This window comes from Colletes latitarsis, chromosome 11, assembly GCF_051014445.1.
Source record: "Colletes latitarsis isolate SP2378_abdomen chromosome 11, iyColLati1, whole genome shotgun sequence".
NCBI classification, from domain to species: Eukaryota; Metazoa; Arthropoda; class Insecta; order Hymenoptera; family Colletidae; genus Colletes; species Colletes latitarsis.
In genome coordinates this window covers 23,121,353-23,135,400 of record NC_135144.1, presented here as the reverse complement: position 1 = coordinate 23,135,400, position 14,048 = coordinate 23,121,353, and the positions used below count along the sequence as shown (strand labels likewise).

Genomic DNA, 14,048 nt, shown 5'->3' with positions numbered 1-14,048 from the left:
TTTTAGACTCAAACTCACAACGACAGACTTTACCGATGCTTTAGTCAAACTAGATTCTTTGCAAATCCCTGGTTAGTACGAGCAAAACAGGAAAAGTGCCATTTTAACAAGTATCCTTATTCGGAACAAAAGAAAGAGGAAGAACTTCGTATTTAAATTGAGAATCGATAACGTTGCACATAGTGGAATAAGCTGAGACTTGAAACTTCTGGTTTAAAATTCTGCACTACAGGATCATTTGCCTCGTGTTGCTCGAAATTACACCCATTAACCCCTCTCTTCTCTCTGACTAACAATACACCGAATTAAGGTTGCTTATGGTAGACCTCATTAGTGGAATTTGTAATTTAACAAAACTCTTTGTTTGGTCGTGGCGCTCTTAATTTCAATGTGTTTGTTCAAACTGTGTATTAACGTAACATTAATTCCAACAATTTATATATGGCGCTGCGTTCGCTGCGGTGTGGAACTCGTAAGAATCGTAGGAGGACAGAAAAGGAAAGGAGGAGGCGCGTTTCGTCCGGGCCTTTCTAGCAGGCCCTGCCTTGGACGACTGGGATATTGAGAAGTCAAACGTGACAATGGCTGGCGGAATTTCAGTCATACTTCCGTAGCGGTGTTGACCAGTCGAGTAAAGCCACGAGGTTGCGACACAGAGTTCGCGACTGTTCTGGCACGTCGTCGAGCAAAATTATCAGCGATTTTAGCATAGTTTGCTCTTTGCGTTGCATCGCTGATCGCCGGAGAAGTGGTAACGTTTCACCGATGAGCGCGTTAATCCTTTCAATCGCTCTGTAACGAGAATCTCGTGGGTCGAGCGATAAAGTTGGTGGCGTATCGTCGAGACTCCGGGACAACTTGAACGAATCAGTGACGTAATACTTTGCACGACACACAGAATGATGCTTACGATGCAAATATACCGTCGCCACGCAAAGCAAGCAATCGTGGGCTTCGAACGGCCGTAGATCTCGTTATGTTAGCATCTTAAAAAATAAATGACGCGTGATATTTCTTCGTTGTCAAATAAAATAAAATACTGTTGTAAGCCACGAGTAAAGGAACATTTTATGTTACCTGAGCGAAATATGAAACAATGTTTTCCGTAGGCGTGGTCAAATAAAATATCTTTTTACGACCAACCAAAATAATATATTTGAATTCAGAACAATATAAATTTATTCAAAACATATATTTTGGGGTAAGGCACATTGTCTTTTATTGGGTTTTTGAGGTTGGAGAAATACGTTATCGTATCCAAGAGAAGCTCTTTTTATGTGAACAATAAAAATTGCAAGCTTGCCTCCACCTGTCTTCTATAATACATCGTTTATATAAATGAGGTTGTAACTTTGTGGAGAATTGTTCAGTTTTTTGACAAATTACACATTTTTATATCTCTACAAATTATATTTTATTCACGCTCACGATTGAAAATCTTACAATCGATTTTCTCGAAACATTGTATTCTTAATGTTTCCCGCAATTCTGTCCAAAGAAATATTTAGGTGACGCATATTCTTCGAATATGGTATAGAGACAGAATTACTTGAATCGAGTGGTCACAGATTATTCCGGTCATCAGGAACTAGTAGCCGAATTCCAATAATCTCAGGACAATACGCAAAGAGGATTAAGTATGTCACGCTGGTGAATACAAATAACCGACCATTTACCGATAATCCCACCAAAACTATGCAAATGTGAATAGGAAAATGGGGATGTTATCTGAACTACACTTTTCTACGCATTGTCGTGAATATATTATTATAGCTCTTACGACTGGATATAGTGCATAAATGCGAGGGTCGGTTAAAAATTAGTTTCGTCAAACTATCATGATTGTCAGGATGTAAACCTTGAATTTACTTAATAATATCGCATAGATATAACGAAACATAAAAAAACAAAGAAAGTTTACTCACAAAATCCTTTTCGCTTCGAAACACGAATATCCAATTTTATGGATGAGAGAGTGAATCTCGTAAAAGTTAGAACGTCCAGTGTACTTCGTAGTGAGGGAAACGACTTTGATCAGCCAACTCATCCGGACTAAGCAAGTGCTGCGCGAGTTTTCGACTGTTCTTCGTACGCGATCACCTCGAAAACCAATTCACGCACGGAAAGAAGTTCGTTCGAACGCTTTCGACTTATTTTCATCCGAGGAACGGAGGGTGGAGTCGGATAAATCGTTGCTGGCGCGACTGGGGGTAGCTGAAGTTTCCCCATTCGATGATTAACGACGGTGTGCGTACGTCCAGCTGTTGAACGTTTCCAGACAATCCTCGAATCGAAGAGAACGGCATAGAACACGAGGGACAAGTACTGCGGAGGTTAATGGCGATACGCGTATTGAATTCGAACCGAAATCTGGACAATGCTAATCGACGAAGTTTAGGGAGGCGTAGGTCAGCGACCATTCGCGAAAGGGAGGAAAGGGAACGAAACACGATAGAGCCAAGGAAACTCGCGATCGAGCTTGGAAGAAAGAAAGGGAGAAGGGAACAATGGGGTGCAAACGAGGAAAAAGCCACCGGTAAAAGAACTTTCATCCAGTCGACTGACAGTGGAGAAATTCATATAAATTTTTCCTAGTACGCTACAGCTACTGGGACATTTGTCAATTAGAAGGGCTCGAAAGGGCATAAAATACGAAGCGTGCGGAGAATGTTTTTTTTTTTTGTTGAAGGCAGAAATCGATAGGGGCCTGTTGAAATGGACGAAAACGAACGACGGTACGCGTCGACGCTGATAAATATACATAGTTTCGTGATATTAAGAGCTTTCCTCGCTTTGGCGCTTCGAAAAGCCAGTTGTTTTTAGGACCCTCTTTATAGATATCGAAATTTCTTAAATTTTACTTAATTTTATAATAAATAAATTTCTTATACGAGCTGTGTGATAATAAAAAATGTAGAATACAATTGTTTCGCACGAAGCTTGGATATTAGTATAAGTAAAAATAGCGTTTAATAAAAGTGCCTAGGACAAATATTCAAATTCAATGATCTATCTAAGAAACGGAGTATTACAAAATTTTATTCTGCATTTTCGACCTATATTTTTCGCTTAGAATTCCCTGTGTAAAGCGAGGGACCTTTTACCGTGCTCGATAAATTATTTAATTTTGATCGAGCCGCGATAACTTAGGAAATGTTAACACGGCGTAGGATTATGGAGGTATAACGAGGGGATCGCTTAAAATAGCAAGTATTAATTCAATCGAGCAAATGAGTTATTAACGAAATAATGGGGGCTCGTGTACCTGATAGACCTCGCGCGCCCGTGAGAGTTAAATAAAGCGACGGACGGTCGTTCCAGTTCTAATTTCGATGCCTCGGAATGTCCATCGGGTTTTCACGATCGCGCGTCCGCTTTGAGAAATATTTAACGATTCCAAATGTCGCGTCGGGCGTACTATATCAGCCACAGCTTCGACGATTGTTCCGAAACCTGGTGTCTTGGCGCCAAGATCGGAAACAAAGCTCGAACATATAATGGAAAAGAGATTAGCATTTCGTGACAATTTACCGATCCACGGAACCGTCGATGATCCTATTCCGACGCGAAATACGTTTCCCAATCAAATTCACTAAACCTATCGTTCCGCGATTAACCACGATAAAAGACACGACGAATCTAACCGTATGTAACGTAAATTATATTTGTTTTCTAAAAGAAAAAAGTTACAAAAAGACTGTAGATAAACACTAACGATGGCATACAAATTGAAGATGAAGTTAGTGTCACTGTAAATCATTTGCACCAAATAATACATCTATTTATCATACTGTGTAAATTTTTCTACGTCTAAATTCGTTTCAAATAATTTTTAGTCGCGATAACGGAATTAAAATGCAAATAAATTTAGTGGCTTAGTTTTGTATAACCAAAAACTACTCTCCAACGACAAGTCACTCCGTGAGCTTTCTATTAAATTGTCAGGGTAATTCTAGTTCCAGGAAAGGAATAGTGCGTAGCCTGGGGTTCGATTACGTCCGCGTAGGTCTGTTGTTTCACCCTGTTCGACCACGAGTGCCACCGCTAGGTAAGAAAATGTCCAGTTATCGACTCCGTACGGGTCGGACGCGACCGAGTTTCGTCGGTTTGGATACAGCCACCTGGTAAATTCCGGCGCAGAAAGCTGTCTTGCCGACGAAAGAAAAGCTCGGGTCGATAAGAAAAGCCAGGGCTATTCTGAGAGGGAGAGAGAGCGAGCCCTCCCTGAGAATACGCAGCGCTGGAGAACCGAAACGCGTCGGCTAACTTTAGCTCGGATTTTCGTGCCGATGCTCGCCGCTAATAGGACCGTAGAGCCGCGATCGGCAAACACTTTTTCACGAGTGTCACTATTTCGGGACCGCGGACCTTTTGTACACTGTTCGAAACCACGAAACGTTCCAACTAGAGTAGCGAGTCTATTTCTCTAAGAATGCCTAGCGCATAGTTTCGTCTTTGCTCGAATTATTCAGGGTTCCATTTATTTACATTCAATTATCCATACGTAATATTGAAATAAAAAAATATAAACGTCGTTTCGTATCCGCGGATAGTATTTAAAACGTATGTTTTTTGTCTTATTATTATATTTTACTGTTGATTACTCTCGATACGCTGCCCTTTGCTATTCAAATATTTATTTCACCCAGTTTGGATGGATATAATTTGTTTCAGCAGAAATTTTATTCGAGGAACAAATGACAATTAAAATCGATGTAGAGCGTTTTCATAACTGTTCGTTCGTACGATCGAACATCCATTCAGATATGTTTCCATTAATGTGTCGCGCAAGATAATTTTATTTTATAACTCCAATTATAATTCCTGTTCGGTGAGTCGATGATAAAAACTTGTGTCTTTTAATTCGAATAAAACTTTTACTAATTTTTGTTGTTTTAAAGAATGTGTAGGTTCGAAAAATCAATATGGGAGCAAAAGTAATGCAACATTTCAAATATAACCGACTGCGGAACCCCATTCCGATATCGGTATCATAATGGTTTTTTCCAGTTGGTCGTACACACGAATGGAAAACGAGTCGCCGGGAAGGCAATTCTCTAAAAATTTTCACGGCGCGACTGTATCCGATCATCTGGATTAGCCTTTAATATTGACCTCGGTGCTTGGCGTGCCGCCAGATTGAATATAATTGATATCGATTCGTGTTGACGCCGTGCACGCCATTGCATCATTTTAACTTTAATTACAATAAACTGGTTAAGGCGTAATTTCTAAACGACGTTAAATTCGTTCGTTTCGCTCGTTTGGCTCGGCATCAAAAATCCATTTACTAAAAACGGACGCGATTAATCCTGAATTTTAAACGCAGCATATTTTATTACACAATTGTAATAGTGATAATAATTCCACCCCTACGCGTTATTCTCATATGACAAACTTTTGAAAAATTAAAATCATTGCACGCGATCAAAATTATTCGAATCGCGAGTTTGAACCATTATACTGTATCTTAAATATTTAGGGACGTGACTATCGTTATTGCATTAAATTTTTATTCGTACACAGATTCATATTCCGTAAAATAACTCCGATGAAAACAAAAATTCGACAGACGTCCTCGATTATCTAATTCGACCGCACCGTCTAATTTTATCGAACTTTGTTGTTCGTCGTGCAGTAAATAAATCATAGATGATGAGACGACGAAGAGAGGTGGATCCGAATGCTCTCTAAATCGGGACCGATAATTAAAGACAGAGAAGAATAGCTGACGGTCGTGTCGATGGTCCACTTTCACCGTTCGACATTGATTTCCGATGCTCGTCATCCAGGAAGTTGAATAGGCATTTCGTATCGATCGCGAGAGCCACGGCCTGACGAAATGCATATTAACTCTGACGTCAAAACAGAAGCCTTTATTAGGCGGCGCTTGCTGCGTGGATCTCGTCGATCTCTCGCTAGAAATGGACAATTGGGAATTAGAAATCAAATCCCCGGTATTGTCATTAGCAATTTAGATTCAACGACATCTGACATCGGGAATATCGTGGACCATCGGCGACGATGACTTCTCCATCAGGGAAATTCTCTATAACCACGCGTGACTATGAAGTAATCACGTACCTATTATACATAGTCTGTCTAACAAAACTAAAAACAACAAACGTAGTTTAGTACTAAAGCTCTTTAATAAATTTTAACTACATTTTGGGCATTCGAATATTCTGTACAACAGGTAACGTGCCAAATCCTCGAGAAGTAGACCCAAACGTGCACCTTCACAGGTTGTTTAGCAGTTCTCTGAAGAAGTCTGTTCATTGGAGTTAACCAAGATCGAATAGTATTTCTTGCCCCCTGTAGGCTGCTTTATGATTAATCATTTCTAATATAATTTAGATTGTGGAAGGTCAATAGGAACTGACGAAGAGTCGAACGTTCTAGTCTGCAGGTCGAAGCTGTAACGAGTTCGATTTCGTTTCCACCTTGCGCGCGTCACCGTTAAATAACAGCCACGAAGACCTTCCCGATTCTCAATGGCAAATGAACAGGAAAAAAGCTGAAAAGATTCGCTCACGAGGGACACGTGGACGACCCCAAGGATGTTAAATTTACACCAAGGTCGCTTTTGTCTCTTCTGATTCGCGCGCGTTCACGCAACGACACAAATCGCTCTCTGTCCCGTGATCGAAAACGAAATTTCGTGCCGACGACCGGCGAAATGCAACGAAAATTTGCTTTCCCTCTCGCCGGAGAATTCCAACAGTATCTAGTGTCCCCCAGGGCTTGAATCTACGTCCATTATACCGTCAACTTGGACCAGTCGACAACATTGCAATCACCTAGTAGTATACAATGGTGTCTCTGATTACAGATTAACACTAGATTTACGGAACTCGTCGATTCTAATATCGCAACGATACAAATATATACTCTGACCAAAAGAAACATTGCAAATCAACGTAACTGTCGACAGGATTTTGTCGACTCGCGATCGTCACGAATATTCTTCGTAATCGAACAAGAAAACCAAGCTCAAAGTAATCGATTACCGTCGAACTCTGGCACCGTCACACGCGTGAAGTCTAAACGTGTCCCTCGGCTGTGTTTCGTGCCTTCCCGCGTGGATCTTTCGTCGAAAACGAGCCGCCGGAAATCGAAGGTCTCCGTCTAAGTATAGACCGCGCCTCGCTAGCGTAAGTCTGGCCACTGACGTCGAAAAGTGTCAGTATACCCCTGGACCGACCGATTCCAGAAGCACGCTGATCCGTCTCAGTGTCCCGTGAAAACCGATAGCGCGACATCGTTTCACGTTTCTCGTCGCGGTTTTCTCAATACAACAGTTTCGCGAATGGACCCATAAGAAATCGCGAGCGTGCCGCGTGTGATATCCAAACGGTTCTGTGCGTCCAAGTTTCGTCTGGGAGGAAAAGACCATTCCCCTGAAAGTATATTTCCTCCTCGTGCAGCCGACCATCGTCTTTAGCCTTTCCTTCTCGATCAGAGAAAGGGACTCGGATTTGTTTTATGTCTGCGCTTTGAGGCTCGTCGAAGTCTCGTACACAATTCTCTGGGTACGTAAGGGGCTTACGAATAACGAACGAACCGGAATCCTGGTCTTGTTCGGTGCTTCCGTTTTTCCGCAATAAGGTTCTCGAGCGATGGAACGTCGACGATCGTTAGTCCGTTCGTATTGTTAACTTTGACCGAGTCAGATCACGGAAATTGGAAACGTTTTACATTTTCTACGATTTAAGTGCATTGTTATATTAGTATACTTCAATTTTAGGGGGCACAAATTCTATGAAAATTTTTAAACGTAGTGAAATTTGGGTAACATAAACGTATGCGAAAAGTTTCTTCCTTCTTTTTAAAGGGGGTCACTTCCTAAAAAGATTTCAAAACCACTATCTCAAATTATAAACTTTTCTAATTTTAGTGTATTTCTATAATTCTAAACATCAAAATAATCATCATATATAGTGCACTTCACATTTAAGTAATTAAGCGACAATGGTCTCTTTTCGTGTAGTAGATATTAAAGTTGGTGTTCGTGAATCAAAATTTGCCCAATTCTGACCGAAGTAAGCATACAGGATCTGATATAGATTCGTACATTTTCGATAAAAAGAACTGCCTCAATCAAACCTTCGTGACAAGGAAAATGGACAGTATGTATTTATGAGGACAAACGAAAATCGGAATGTAATACCATGAACAAAAAGAATACGAAGGGTGTCGAGTAATTTTCTCTCGATCGTAGTCTTTACGAAAGCAATTCCTTTTGCTAAAGAATATTCATTCTTCTTAACCATAACACATTTTTATAACCGCTAAACGGAAAAATATTTTCGTTCTGTTAATATCTTCCCAATGAATCACTTTTTAAACCCCTTAAATCTCTGCTCTTCGTATCAACCAAGATACAGATGTCATAATACAGTCATACAACCAAATTAGTAAATTATATTAATGACAGACAGTCTAAAAACACCATGGAAATTATCGAACAGATAGTTACACAATTTCTTAACAATAATATATAACCCGTTGATGACGTTATATCGACTTAATACCTGATACAACGATATAAACACTTATTTCAAAAATCATTGTGAAACTAACAGTCGTAAAGGCAATTGAAACTCGTCAAAATCAAGAAAATTCAATTTTCGCGTAATTCGAACGCTTCCGAAAAGTCATGTTCTTTGTTAAAGATTATTCTTTGTCGCGATTTCCACGGAATTTCAGGGACTTTGGTCGACCGACGCAGGATTCCGCGAATCCTGTAAATAAAGCGATATCGCGTTTCGCGTGTCGAGGACCTCGCGGATGCGTCGTAAAACGGCGCCCAGAATTTTCGGCGCGAACAAAGGAAACAGCTGAATCACTCGCGACGCCATTAGATTACTTGGCGCGAAAATAATAACACGCCACGTGCGTTCGCCGACGCGTCACCGTGGAAAATTTTAGGAATTTCGGCGCTTTGTGCTCGTTTCCCGCCAAATTTCAACGACCTCCGAACGCCAGCGAACAAAATGGCGATCGAAGACAAAACCATTCGTCACCGGGAAAATTTACGAGCACGAACGCACGGAAAATTCAATGAATCGGTCGGTTCTTTGTCCCGGTTCTTTTTTTGAACGTTCTTGGCCCGACTTATCGCCGAAATTCCCCGCGCGTAGAGTCGTACAACTGCGTAGAAGGTACAAAGTAAATACAAGCCGCGTTGTTGTCTTTGGAAACGATCGCGAATGCAACCGGTGCGCGTTGCAATGGATCTCGAAGCAAATACAGCTCTCTGAGAATCTCAGCTTCTCAGAATGTCTTATAAACCTTTTTGAATGCTGCAGACGATTGCAAGTAGTCTTAGCCTCTCGATGAACGTTTATAAATATTCCACGAATACGCGAGCCTTTGATTCTCAACCCCGATAGTGTAAAGGTATTAAATATTATTCGAAAGTGTACCAATTGATGCAAAGAAATAAATTTAAACGGATTTTTAATACTTTCATATTTTTACAGTTAACGATTAATTAAAATTACCCGTCAACTCTGCTGTCTAGAGTCTTTCACGGACGGATATAAACGAGTTACCGTTTCGAAGGAAAACTTCTCGTCAAAGTTGCAGTTGTAAAATGAAATTTTGTCCAGGAAACGTCGAGCGTCGAGACAATGGAAATCTACGGATGCTGTCGCGTCAGGATTAACATTCTACTTCGTCCCGGTCGTGCCATTCAGAAAGTTGCTAATACAATGGGCGCCTAACCGCCTGTTGCACCCTAGAATTCGCTTCAAGATCAACAAGTGGTTCGTCTAAGAGTAACAATGGTTCCTAATGCGCGACGCGCGGTTTTCGGTGCACACGGTATCCGCGTGCTCCGATTGGTTCCTGGCACTGCCTATCGAATCGTCAGCGCGTTCCTAAGTTGCGAAAGTTGGAATGGATTTGGCTCCGTTGTCGACTACGTGTTCGCGAACGCTTCGAGTCTCTTTCTGCGTACGTTTCGACGCGGAATACGCCGCGGATCTCGATTTTAAATTTAACCCACCCGCGTCCGTCTATGTTTTTCGGGATTCGATCGAACGACGGCCAGCAGATGGAAATTATTGCAAATCGTTTTACGATGCTAGCCAAACAGGCTCTTTAATGCGGTTCACGAAAGAATTTTTTCGTTAAATATTAGGCGTAAATAGGTATTAGACACGTTAAGAAATATAAGTATTTAAAATTATTTTATTTTTATTAATATGGAAATAGGAATTTTATTATTCAAAACATACTTCTTTTGTAATTTAATTAAGAATTTTGACATTAATTGTTTCAACCATCCGAAGCAAAAACACATTTTGGTAAAAATATTTATGCACCTTAAATCACAGTCCACAACATATTTAACCTAATAAAAACGATATTTGTGCTGATGAAGTTCCACAAAATTTTTAGTATTGCAGACGAGCACTCATTGTTCGATTTTCAATATTAATTACTTCGAGGGAAAATAAAATAAAATTCATACAACGCTGGATGATATTAAATTGAAACTTTCGTTTGTATGCTTGCTCGGAAAACGTATTTTCGTTTTATTTTGCAGGCCATCGAATAAAGTTGCGCATCACTGTTGCAGACCGACGCAATTCGGTTCGCATTGGTAGTCGAGGAGTCGCGATGTTATTACGCAGGCGATATTTTTAGATTTAGGCGATGTTTGGGTGGTGTTTTTGAGAGGATACGATTCTCAGGGGTTATAGATAACGCGAAAGTACGCGAGGTTACGCGAGCATTGTCACGTAGTACTTGATAGCTTCATAAACGAATACACCTTGTACCACGATGCTGGTTAAATATACACGGATAGTTGTCTTACGTTTCTTCAATTAATGTCTGCCTCGTTTGAGTTATACGATCCAATGATTTCAATTTACTGTTCTACATCAATAACTTCTATGCGACCCACACGACTCTCTAGACACATTGCCTACATCTTGGAAGTATGTTTTGATTCTGTCATCAGCATACATCAATCGTGGATTAAAGAAATTTTAAAATGCCGTCGACTAGAATCTCCAACTATTTTACAATTTCTTGTAGCGGAACGAAGACAATTCAAAATTTATATTTATTACAATTTTTAATTTTAATATGTGTCCAGTAACTGTGAAAAAGTGAATCGAAAATGGAAAATTAAATTTCATTATGAAAATTTGTGATCGAGTAAGATCTGTCGATCGTGTTTGTCCATTATCTGTTATTTCTACTTAAAATCATTCGGTACAAGCAATACTGCGCCAGTATCGATGCTTATAAACACTGCACGTAAGTAGAACTAACGGGCAATAGTCAGACGCGTTAGACAAGCTCCTACGAAAAGCATTTTCTCGCTCAAATTAATTATATTATCACTGATATAACAATCCCATATTCTATATAAGGAATGATAAGGAGAACCATATAATTATAATTCCTTTACAAGTTACGAAAAATCGATAAAAATAATATACTGGTCGCGCTAGAGCAGGGAGGACTATTTTTTGATTCAGTGTATCTAGCAATATAATGGTAGCCAAATCTTCGAATAACCATCGGCTATAGAGAAGACTAGGAAATCGCGTCTGAAGCATTAAAAGAAATTCGATCCACAATTAGAGTGTCGATCGAGAAGGCGTCGCGACGCGCGAAGAGAGCTGACGAATAGAAATAGCCGGGTATTAATAGGTCCCGTTATTATCGAAAAATGTGCGGCCCAGACAAAACTCTGTCTTGTCGAATCCGCGCGTGGATATTTTGCTTGGCTCATCGCGTAATCGCGTCGCATCGATCAAACTGTACGGAGACGCTACGAACGCCGGGGAATCGTATTTTCCAAGAGCGTCCGTTTTCAACGATGTCGCGCATATCAGCGTAGATCTCGATCGTAAATTAACCAGAAAGTTTTGAAACACTCGGGAAAGAGGAAGTCGAGACAGGGTGATTGCCAAGCCTCTTAATTGCGAGACGAAATCGTTTTTTGGCCTAATTTCCAGTGCACCGAGTACGCAGGAACTCCCCGGAGTTCATTCCTTGATCCATCGATCATAGTGTCGTAAATAATGCGCGAGAGATAATTGAGATAGATCGCCTGGATTGTTTATTTTGAAAGGTAGACAGAATATTTGAACTGGAAATTTCATTTTTTTCCCGGTGTAAATGACAAGGACATTTGAAGGTCATTCATTTTCTGAAACCCCTATTCATCCAGAAGAAAGATTTGAAGAATTTCTGAAGATTATTAGCGACAAATATTATGTTTTGGGACGACTGATAATAGCTGATAATTCTCTACGTTGTCGTATATTTTTAGGAGTAACGGTGTCGAGATTTATTATCTATTATTGTTATTAACACTGTTTATATTATTACTACAAACTCAGTTCCTTGGCACCCAAGTGTCTGACACGAAGCTCGATTCGACTCAATTAACTCTTAACCGATGCCTGTCTCCGTTTGGCAACGTAGAGGATTGACGACACTGCCAAGATCTTGACATTGTCTCGTTGGATTCAATACACGCGTTGCTATTCGACGGGAAAAGAATAGAAATAATTGAAACACGTTCGCGGAGAAACGAGTAATCGTAAAATCGTAACAGCGGACGATGAACGAAACGGAAGTAGTCGATGACTGTTCTTTCGATCAGGTGCTCGATGAATCAAGGGGAAAATATAATGTTTGGGACCAAACATACGACACGGTGAATAACGACTTGGCAAAATACAGGTCTCGAATTGCAACAGAGCACGGATTACGAGTTCGAACTATTTATTAGCCGTGACGACGGTCACTTCGTATTTCACGTAGTGACGCGAACTTTGAAAATATTTCATAGAGGGCTGTTTGAACCCGTGACGCAGATCGATTCGATAAATAGAATAACTAAGCCACTCTGCTCCAACGAATCGTACGAATAGATTGGGGATTACGTTACGCTATATTTTGTCACGCAACGTCAAACGCTTGGTGTAAATTTTTAAAAATATACCTTTCAGTCGCGGGGAATTTTATTTCGAGTCAGACCCGATGCCAAGGACCTGAGCCAGGATATCTCTGGTTAAAATAGTAATCCAAAAAGTAATAATATATAACATAGACCACAGAAATATTAGTAATAATGTGCAATGATAAATCAATAACGTAAAGACTCTTGCTTTAAATGCTCATACACGTTACTGTTTAATATTTTCCATACAACGTCCAGTGATTTTTAAAATTATAATTAATGAGAAACGACCATCGCCACAAGCAAGAAATTTGTATAATTCGATCATTGTTCTCGCTGTTAATAAATTCTGATTGACGAAATGCTTTAGAGCGACGAGATTCGAATCGAATCGGTAAAAATAGCGATAAACGAAGAAGTAACGAGTGTTTTTTACACGTGTTACAGGCATGGAGCAGTTCGAGCAACTGCTGACGTGCGCTATATGCCTGGACCGGTACAGGAACCCAAAGCTTTTGCCATGCCAGCACAGCTTTTGCATGGAACCATGCATGGATGGCCTAATTGATTATGTGAGGCGACAGCTCAAATGTCCAGAATGCCGCGCGGAACATCGTGTACCTTACCAGGTGGGTAATCGATTCCGGAAGCGTCAGCGGCAGGAGTTTCCGCCATTAGAGGCAACTGTCGCGAACATCCGGTTCCGCGAAATCGCTTCTTTAAGGGCGTTTCTGCGACCGACAACCTCGAACGTCGCAAGTTTTCACGGCTCGTTTCACTCTTATAGAACAAAAATAATTTTATGATTGCCTTCGGGATACGTCGACCCAGCGATTCTTAACCTTCTTCGAGTTCACGGACCTGTTTAGAACGCGCTACAATTTTGGCATCCGACGATATCCGAGATCGTGACAATTTTATAGCGAATTTTTGTTTTATTAAATTTTCTGTCCGGTTGTTTTCATCTTGATCCTATTTAAATATATTTATCGATGAATACTCGATGCATATAAAAAAAAGCTTTTCTCGCGCAAATTGGATACTCAGGTTTTCAAAAGTTTTTATTTGTATTTGAATTAACAAAATATAATTCGGGTTAAAAGAGAGTATT

General features: G+C 40.3%; 1 protein-coding gene across 10 annotated transcripts in view; it reads left to right on the top strand.

The window, feature by feature from the left end:
• Tn (tripartite motif containing protein thin) overlaps positions 1-14,048 on the top strand; it is an 82,117-nt gene that overhangs the window by 28,447 nt on the left and 39,622 nt on the right. For all 10 annotated transcript variants that reach the window (XM_076776728.1, XM_076776727.1, XM_076776731.1 and 7 more), the window contains exon 3: positions 13,385-13,566. In XM_076776728.1, the coding sequence (XP_076632843.1) occupies positions 13,387-13,566 (180 nt within the window). In that variant the 5' untranslated portion in view covers positions 13,385-13,386. The remainder of the gene's footprint in view (positions 1-13,384; positions 13,567-14,048) is intronic.